This window comes from Chinchilla lanigera, unplaced genomic scaffold (genome assembly GCF_000276665.1).
Source record: "Chinchilla lanigera isolate Chin_1 unplaced genomic scaffold, ChiLan1.0 scaffold00089, whole genome shotgun sequence".
NCBI lineage: Eukaryota > Metazoa > Chordata > Mammalia > Rodentia > Chinchillidae > Chinchilla > Chinchilla lanigera.
In genome coordinates this window covers 611,863-622,010 of record NW_004955490.1, presented here as the reverse complement: position 1 = coordinate 622,010, position 10,148 = coordinate 611,863, and the positions used below count along the sequence as shown (strand labels likewise).

The window sequence follows — 10,148 nt, the reverse complement described above, 5'->3', positions numbered from 1 at the left end:
TATTTGTAATTGCTAAATTGTGGGAGCAACCCAAATGCCCATCCACCGAGGACTGGATAAGAAAATTGTGGTACTTTTATATAATGGAATATTACTCAGTTATAAAGAAAGATAAACTCAAGGCCTTTATGGGTAAATGGTCACAAGTAGAGACCATACTCATAAGTGAAATAAATCAGACCTGCATGTGCAAGCACATTGTTTCACTAGTGTAAAATCTATTGCTTTTTTAACTTTTCAAATATAAATCTTATTACTGAAGTCTCACTAAGGAAGATGGGGGTCTGAATAGTTTACATTACCACTATCACCTCTATCATCAGCACCATCACTACCATACTCCTTTTTCAACTCCCATTGACTCACATAATCATGCCTCCCTTCTGTTCCATAGCATAGTAGTCAAAAAGCATAATCTCTGGAGTCACAAAGCATTTGCTTGACTTCTGGCACTACTGCATGCTAGCCATGTGACCTAGGACATGTCATGTAACTTCTATACTTCTGTTTTCTTGCATGTAAAATAGAGATGATGACAATATTTCTTTTACACAGTTGATATAAAAATTAGTTAGTATATGGGTTTTTATCAATGTTTGGACCATAGTATGTGCTACTTAAATCTTTGCTCTTGGGCCTGGTGATGCAGTTCAGTGGGATAGTGCCTGCCTAACATGCAGAAAGCCCTGAGTTCCATTCCCAGCACTGCAAGCAAAAAAAAAAATCAAAACAAAAAGTCTTTGCTATGATCATAATAATGGCACAAGGTATCATTAAAACAAAATTCAACTTTTACATTATTATAATCAAGAAAATAACCACACATGAACCCCCGTAGAGTAATAGGATTACATTTATTTTCAACTTAATTTTTGTTTCTCGTAGGGCCCCAATTTTGTTTTGCACAATTTTTATGTACCTATCATTAATTCTTGTTTTTGACTCTCTGACAGAGCCGTAAAATATGTGGTCAAACACACAGTCAATCACCTGTAACTCTATTCCTACTAGTGGGGGTGACTCTACTACTCCAAACTGACTGGCTGCTCTCTGAGCCTATGCATATCAGGCAACCTTGGGTGTGAAAAACTCCTCTCTTTTAGTTTAGTTACCCATTTTGGTATAACACACTCTAACTTTCTAAGAAAGGGTACATGGGGTTAAAATTTCTTAGACTTGGCATATTTGAAACCTTTTTTTAATCTGACATTTGACTAATGCCTGAGTGTAGAAAGTTGGAATTATGCCCTTAGTCTGTGATGGCACCATTCTAGCACCTGCTAGTTTCCAGGGCTGCTACTAAGAGGTCATTCCAATAACCACTCCTATGAATGTACTTCAATTTTTTCCTCTTTACTCTTTCCTCCTGGCTTTACTGAAGCATGAATGCCAAAAACTATATAAGTCTAGAGTGTACAATATAATGTATTGCTATATGTAAGCATTGTGAAATGGTTGCCACAACCAAGCTAATTAATATCTCCATCACCTCACATACGTATCTTTTTTTGTGCGATGTGAGAACATTTAAGAGCTATTCTCTTAGCATACTTCAAGTATATAATAATTATTAACTGTAATTGCCATGCTGTACGTTAGGCCTGTAGTACATATATATCTTGTAAATACTAAGAAATAGCACTGTTTAACCATTATCTCCCCTTTTCCCCTACAACCCAGCCTCTGATAACCATTTTACCCTGTCAGTGTAAATTCAACCTTTTTTATAGATTCCACAAAGTGAGATCATGCAATATTTTTCTGTATCTGGCTTATTTCATTTAACATAATTTCCTCAAGATACATCCATATTGTTGCAAATGTCAGCATTTCCCTCTTCTTTAGGTCAGAATATCCCATTACACACACACACACACACACACACACACACACACACACACACACTCCACATGCATGCAAGTGTCATGTCTGTTTTATCCATTCATTTGTTGGCAGATGTTGCGTGACAAATTACTGTGAATAATAATGCAATCGCAGATAACTCTTTAATATAGAGATTTTACTTCCTTTCAATATTGGGATTTATAAGAAATATTTGATCGTATCCTCATTTCCTGGCACAGCTCTGAAACCCCTTACGGAGTCTCTTAAGTGATTCAGTGTCCTCTTCTATGGTAATGAGATGGGTGGCTAAAGAAACCAGGAGAGCTTCAGGATGAGGGGCTGGTAGTCAGGAAAAGTAAGCGAAAGATTAGAAAGCTGGAACTTTCAACCCCATCACCCTCAATGCCTACCACCTGGGAGGGGAGAGGAGAAGAAACTGAAGGTGGAGTTAGCACCAATGGCCAGTGCTGAAACCAATCCTGGCTACACAATTAGCCTACCCTAACAACCCAAAAAGACAGAGTTCAGACAGGGCTCCAGACTGCTGAACATGTTGAGTTGTGTAGAAGCTCACATACTCAGAGAGGGTATGTAAGCTTCACACCCCTTCTTCACATACCTTTCCCTATGCATCTCTTATACTATTCATTTGTACCCTTGAAATGCCCTCTGTAATAAACCAGTAATAGTATGTAGTGCTTCTTTGCATTCTGTGAGCTACTCTAGCAAATTAATTGAATCCAAGGAAGTAGCCAGTGGGTCAGAATTATAGGTAGGCACTTTTGTGGGAGTGAGCCCTTAACCTGTAAGATCTGATGCTATCTCTCTACTCTTTCAGGCTACATCTCCGAACCTTTTCAAACACTTCCCACAAGCCATTTCCAAAAGCTCTTGAACCACATGGTCAGGTATAGTCACAGCAATGACCCCACTCATGGTACCAAAATCTGTTGGTTACTTTTCTCTCATTGCTGAGACAAAATACCTGATGCCCAGAATTAAGGAAGGAAACGTTTATGTAGCTTACAGTTTGTGGAGGTTTCAGTCCATACTTGGCTGGCTCCAAGGCAGAGTGCGATATGGCACAGGGCAATAGTTCATGATGGTGACAGATAGCAAAATGAGCACGAGCAAAGAGAGGAGCAGTGGAGGCAAGCAGCCTCTTTCCCTCCCTTACACTGTATGCAAACTACCTACCCCAGGACAGGTGTAGCACTCACATTCATCATTCTAACAATGGACCATGAATCATAAACTCTAAAAGCCCACCCCATAACTGCATGTGGCTTTGGGGGAACACCCACACACAAAGCATAACAATGCCACATGTGGCAAATGGTTACATTCAGCTAGCACAAATTAGAGAACATTTCCACCATTCGGAAAGCTCTGCTGGACAGCACTGCCTTGCATAATCAGTCCTTCATTCCTACATTCAGAGGTATGCTACCTCTAATACCTGAGCCATTTCTACATTTGACACACTAAATCAACTCACTTCTTACTGCCTTCTCTCACTGCAGACCCAAGTTGAAGCCTTCCCAATTGTGCTAAAATAGCTACTTCTAGGACCTCAGCCAGCCTTTATCCGACTCAGAAAAGGTGACCCCTTGGGAATGAGTGGAATGTACCTTCGGTGGCAGTAAAAGGCAACTTCTGGATCTATGCAAGCCCTGATCCAGGGCACATAGTTTTGAGGTAGTGTGGGCTGCTGCTTCACTGGCAGGTGCTTCTCAGTCAGATACTCTTGTGCCATGAAAACAGAGGCAACATTTACCACTAGTCCATCTATTTTACATTTTCTAAAATTCTGTTGACATCTCTTCCCCATTGTCTTATTTCTAGTCTTTGTCATTCTGGGCTTATATCTATTTATTCCTTAACTATCATTTTTGTTGATCCCACATGGATTTAATTGCATTAAACTATAAGTCAGAATTAACACTTTCCATTTGTATATTTTCTTTTTGTTGTAATTCCATCTCTCAGTGGCAAGAATGTGTTGCAATCAATCCCACAACAAATCCCAAGTAGATTCACATCTGAGTAGTAGAGACTTCAGAGTCTATTTTTTCAGAAAACATTGGTAATCAGAATCATCAGTTTCCAAGCAGAAAGTTAATATCTGGGTTGTTCAAACACTATTCTACAACCTACACTAAAACTCTTACCCAAATCAAAAAGTCACTGTTTAGAAAAACTCCTTTAGATGATAGTACCTAAACAATCAAATTTACTCATCTCGGTGCTTTTTTATTTAACAAACGTAAAACATAACAAACAAAAAATTATGAATGAAAATGAGAAGAAACAAGTGTTTTTGGTTACATACCTGTGCTGGTGGTACTTGCAATGGATTGTTATCCAAAATTATTACTTGTAAAAGATGCAGCTTCCTATAACAAACTGGAATTTCTGTCACTTTATTACAAGAGAAATCCAGCTTGACCAAGGGAAGATCTCCTAACTCTGTTCAGAAATGAAAAATAATTAATTTAAAGGATACATAGTTTCTTTTTTATTCATGTGAGTAGAAACAGTGAACATCTTACCATCTGGCAAAACATGAAGATTATTTCTTCTTATGTTAAGTTCTCTGAGTGAATGTAATTTTCCCATTTGTTGGGGAAGGACCTGAATTTCATTGCAACTAATATCCTAAAGAAAATAAGAAAGTAAAACTTTAACAAACTAACTGAGAAATATAAATATATTCTAATTCTAATTTTTAAATTACAGCATATAGCTAATAGCTAGCAAAAGTTACCTCTAATGTTATTTCTGAAAATTTGTATTTATAATACTTCAGGAAGTCAACATAGCACAGTCAGCAGAATTTTTTCTATGTAAAATTTTGAAATTATACCTTAGAAACTACATGAGTCAACCTTTCAAAAACTTCAACTAACTACCAAACCTCACCCATTAAAAGCAAAAGTAAAGATGATACAGGTGGTGCTCTTTATGCAGGGGTAAAATAAAAGACTAATAAGAATCAGTCTACTATGATTATTTATCAATTATTATAGTTGATTCAAGATACTTGGGTGGGTAAAAGTTAAGAAAGTCGATGACTCACAGATGTGAGCTGGAAAACTGAAGACTATGGTCAGGATCAATTTAACTAAATCGCTTTCCCCAAAGGAATACAAAATATGAGGAGTTGCAAACTCAAACATTTGTGGTTCAAATCACAACTCAAAGAGACTCAAAGAGATCAAAATCAGAAATGTCTCAGAATTAAATAAAAATGGAAGCCCTGATTTAAATATGAACAGTGTGAAGTCATTATAATAAGAGAATAAAGAATAGTTTAAGTTAACTGGACTTTCCTCTCCCTGCCACTTTCATGACCACCTCAACAAATAAGGGAAGAGAAATCAGCAACGTAAAGTTAGGACAGTAGTCATTCCAGGCACACTGCAATTGCATCCGATTTCCAGCCTTCCCTGAAAATGATACTAGCATATAGGGAGGGAATGTTATATACACTCAGTTTTATAAAATATAAAATAACAGGAATGTCAATACCAAGGAATATTAAAGCAATGTAGGGAAGAATCCAGTAAATCTGTTGATAAATATGAAAATGTATCCTACATACTTTTTTCAAAATATACTCAAGGCATCTTGTTTCAATAACAAGTATTTATGAAATACTATTTGTGAACCACTGTTCTAGAGGCCGGATACACACCAAGGAACAGAACAAATATTGCTGCACTCATACCCCTACATGGAGTTTGCATTCTAGCATGAGGATCAGATTATATAATATTGTAGAAGATGATAAGTACTATATAAAATATACAGGGTCAAGCAAAGGAAAATAGTTAGGCTGTAATAGTGGAAAGGAACATTAGCAACTTAGAACATCTCAAGAAGAAAGTGATGTTAGATCAGTATTGTCAAGAGCAGAGACAGTAGGCCATGCCAATACATATGAAAGGAATACTTCATACTGCAGGAACAATAAATGTAAAGATCCCTAAGCAGAGCGCACTTGACATGTACAAAGACCAGCAAGGATTCCGAGGTAATTAGAAGGAAGTGGGTAAGGGAGAGAAAAGGACAGGAAATGGATGTGACCTTCACGTTTGCTTAAAGATATGGGCAGAAACCAGAAACTTTTAAACAGAGAAATGATATGATTTGACTTATGTTTTGACAGGATAACCTTAGTTGCTGTGATCAGAATAGACTATAGGCCAATAAAAGGTTAAAATAAATACTATCACTTCTTTCCAAAGGAGCCTGATACTGAGATTTCCTTATAGAAAATCTTGAGAAATTTGACAGCTAGCTGCCATTTCCCAGAAGAGATAAACCAGGCATAGGAAATTGACCTACTCCAATGGGTACTCTATAAAACACTCTGCTGGGGATTGAAGGCCAGATAATATTTCCTAGGTTTCTTATGACAGAATTTCATATTTGGTTACCACATTCTTGTGGAAAAGTATCGTGGGGAAAGATTTCAGTAACATAAAATATCCACAATTTTGCATCTGGTCCTGTGCCTAGAGATTGCTGTCCTTTAGCCAACCTTTTAAAACAATCTGATCTAGGTCTCAGAAAAAATAAACCAATTAGCTCCCCTTTAAAAATCAAAGATCTGGGGCTGGGGATTTAGCTCAGCGGCACAGCACTTGCCTGGCAAGCGCAAGATCTTGAGTTTGGTTTCCAGTACCAGAAACTGCCCCCCGTCACCCGCAAAAAAATAAAAATCAAAGATCTGCCTCCATTTCAGTACAAGCCCATCTCCAAGCCAAGGGACCTTTATTCCAGTTGTCTTGAACTGGGTGGGCAACTGTTCAGGGGTTTTCTCTTGCCCAAACTCCACCTAATAAAAGTTCTGAGAGAAAAAAAAAAAAAAAAATCTACAAATTCCTTATATGATAATGCTATCTACCCATCTACTGTTATTGATTTCAAAAGCTGAGAGCATAATAACTTTATAGTGCTGCATGCATTCACAGTATTTGATATTTTAAAAATTCTACTGAAATTAAAATAGAAAAATCTAAAAGTCTTAGTTTTAATATTTCATATACCTAAAATTACCTTGTGTAATATAATTTAAAATATACACCCAAAAGCTGAGTGTGGTGGTACATGCCTATAATCTCAGCACTCTGGGAAGCTAGGCAGAAAGAGCACAAATTCAAGCCCAGTTTGGCCAATTTAGGAAGACTGTCTCAAAAGAAAAGGGAAGGGAAGAGAAGAGAAGAGAAGAGAAGAGAAGAGAAGAGAAGAGAAGAGAAGAGAAGAGAAGGAAAGAAAAGGAAAGAAAAAAAGAAAAAAAAGAAAAGAAAAAGGGCTAGGGACTTAGCTCAAAGCAAAAGCCCTGTATTCAGTCCCCAGGACTCCCTGCCTGCCCTGACCAAAAACTGAATGAAGAAGAAGAAGGAAGAAGAGGAAGAGAGAGAAACAAAGGAAGAAAGGGAGGAGGGAACAGAAAAGGGAATTACAGAGCAATAAAATCTTAAAGTATTATAGCTAAAAACATTAACAGTATACAAGAGAAAGAAAGTAAGCATTACCTTTTATTGTGAAATTGTTAGATTACATCTGGAATCTATTCATTTTTTAGTATAACATTATAAGAGACCTTTAGCAAAAGGAAACACTTTCAGAATTGAAACACGTAAAAATAAAGTCAGACAAAGAAAGGTAGTAACTAAGTTTATGCTATATAAAAACAGGTTTTTGATAAAATGGATGGTAGACACACACAAATTACAAGTAACCAAAAGAAGAGAGGTCATCATAACCTGTATTTCTTCAAATGGTAGTCCCAGGATGAATACATAAAAGTGAAAGGGGAATGTAGTGTGTGTCAAAGCAAGAAAGATTACTATCAAATAGTTTTGCAAAGAAAAACTGGGGGTAGCTTAAACGCAGACAGAGCTATCCACCATTGAAAATACCTAATTAGATGTGTCCGGGATTCCTGACTAGAAATTGCTTACATCTAATCACTTTAAAATCTTTCACAACTTCAAAATTCTGTGGTGCTAAAAGGTGAAATTCAAGAAAGTCTCTTTGCATCATAATCTGATATGAAAATATTCCTAAATGTATAAAAGGTATTCCTGATTTCTATTTGTTCTCCTCTACTGTAACAATAAGTTCCTGTATGAGTCAGCTTTCCAATTGCTCACCACAATGCCTGACATTCACAACTTAAAGGAGGAAAGGTTTAATTTAGTTCACAGTTTGCGGGGATTCAGTGCATAATCACCTGGCTACAAGGCAAGAACTTCATACAGGAAAGGCATGATGGAGTGAAGGTGTTTACGGCAGCCAGGGAGTAGAGCAGGGCAACAGCACCAAAGAGGAATGGCTGAGGGAGCAAATATAGTACCCAAAGCCACACCTCCACGACCCAGCAAGACACCCTCTGGCATGTGCTCTATTCATCTGCTAGGCATTTCTTAATCCAATAAAGCTGACATATCAAGATTAACAATCACAATCCACCGCTTACTAACTTCACACCCAAACACCTCTTTAAACTGTACTTAATCTCCATATCAAAACAATAACAAGTTCATAATTCTAACATAATACAACTATCCTGAATACAACCAGAAATGCAATAATCTCTTCCCCAAAGTTTCAAAAATTCCAGCATTTTTCAGAAGTCCAAATTTAAATATCTTGTGAGATACAAGGCAAACTCCTAACTGTGAACATTTGTAAAAATAAAAAATATATTACATAATCCCAAGGTACAGTGACACCTCGGTTGTTGAGCTCAATTTTTTCCAAATTCATGTTCAAACACAAAAAAGCGGCCAGGTGTGGTAGTGCACACCTGTAATCCCAGCCCTTGAGAGGCACAGGCAGGAGGATTACTGTGAGTACAAGGCCAGCCTGGGCTACAAAGTGAGTTCAAGACCAGCCTAAACTGTATAGTGAAATCCTACCTCAAAAAGACCAAAAAAAAAAAAAAAAAAAAAAACCACATTAAAAAGTTCAAGAACTAAACATATTTTCCCCATAAGAAATAATGGAAAACTAAATAATTTGTTCTGAGGCCCAAAAATTGCACTTATAAATTCATGTTTCCAGGACTTTAACAAATTTCACAATGATTTCTTTCTTTGACTCTATCTTGGGATTCTCAGTTTTCCTCTTAGCTTTACAACTGGCATCACTTAACTTTCTTTGGAGCCAGGGTTTCTTTAGAGCCATGGTTTATGCAAATAAAGTACCAAAAAAAGTGCAATGACAAATGTTTTGATGCACTAGCAAAAGCACTATATGTTGTCTGGGCAAGGCAGTGCTTCAACTGTCACCCTTTCATGTCTGACATAAGACGCAATGCACAACTCACTCTTAGCCCATACATGTTTTATCAAGTCAGACTTTTGGTTCAACTATTGAGCAAAGTTATGAATACCAAGCAGATTTTTTTAAACTTATGTTCTAGTAGTGGGAAGTTTGTGCTTGGAGCTGTTTGAAAACCAAGGTATCACTATATAATGGCACAGGGTAAATACTCTCATTCCAAAAGAGAGGAAAAGAACACAACCAAAACAAAACCAAAAACCACCTGGGCAAACACTAAATCCTGTAGCTCCATGTCCAACATCCTGGGCACGTGGTGGTAAACTGTAAATTCCAAGGGGCCTGAGTGGCCCTACTTCTATGGCCTTGCCAGTTGCAGCCCACAAGGCCCTTCTCTTAGGCTGGCTGCACTCATGACCTGTACCTTTCCTTGGCCAATGTTCCACATTCCTGGCATCTCCAGTGTCCTGGGGTTTCCACTGTACCTTTGCCTTCATTCCCACAACTTCATATATTGTTCTCTCAGGAGCTCTTTGCCTGGCCCCCCATGCATTCCTCTGATATCCGGATGGAAGCCTCCAGATCCCACATCTTTTGCATCCTACATGCCAGTAAAACCGGCACCAAATGAATGACAGCACCAAGGTCTGTTGTTGGTAGAAACAGCTGCCAGGCCCCCTTGGGCCATGGCTGTAGCAGTCTCTGAGTGTCTGGATTGCTGAGCATGGTGAAATGGATCCCGGGGAAACAATTTCCTAGGATGAATGATTTCTTTTAGCTCACAGTTTGGGGGATTTCAGTCCATAATCACCTGACTCCAAAGCAGGAACATCAAGATGGAAGGGCATGGCTGAGTAAAGCTGCTAAGTTCATGGTGGCCAGGGAGCAGAGCAGGGAAACAATGTCAGAGAGGGATGGGTAAGGGAACATATATAGTACCCAAGGCTACACCTCCATGACCCAGCCAGATACACATTATTAATCTTCTAGGCATTTCTTTTTTTTTT

The 10,148-nt window shown here is 38.0% G+C and overlaps 1 protein-coding gene across 1 annotated transcript in view; it reads right to left on the bottom strand.

Annotated features, from left to right (window-relative positions):
- The window catches only part of Lrch2 (leucine-rich repeats and calponin homology (CH) domain containing 2), a gene marked incomplete in the record, with an annotated part of 109,101 nt that overhangs the window by 56,616 nt on the left and 42,337 nt on the right, over positions 1–10,148 (bottom strand). The window contains 2 exon segments of the mRNA XM_013504515.1: positions 4,178–4,314; positions 4,398–4,503. Coding sequence (XP_013359969.1) covers positions 4,178–4,314; positions 4,398–4,503 — 243 coding nt within the window.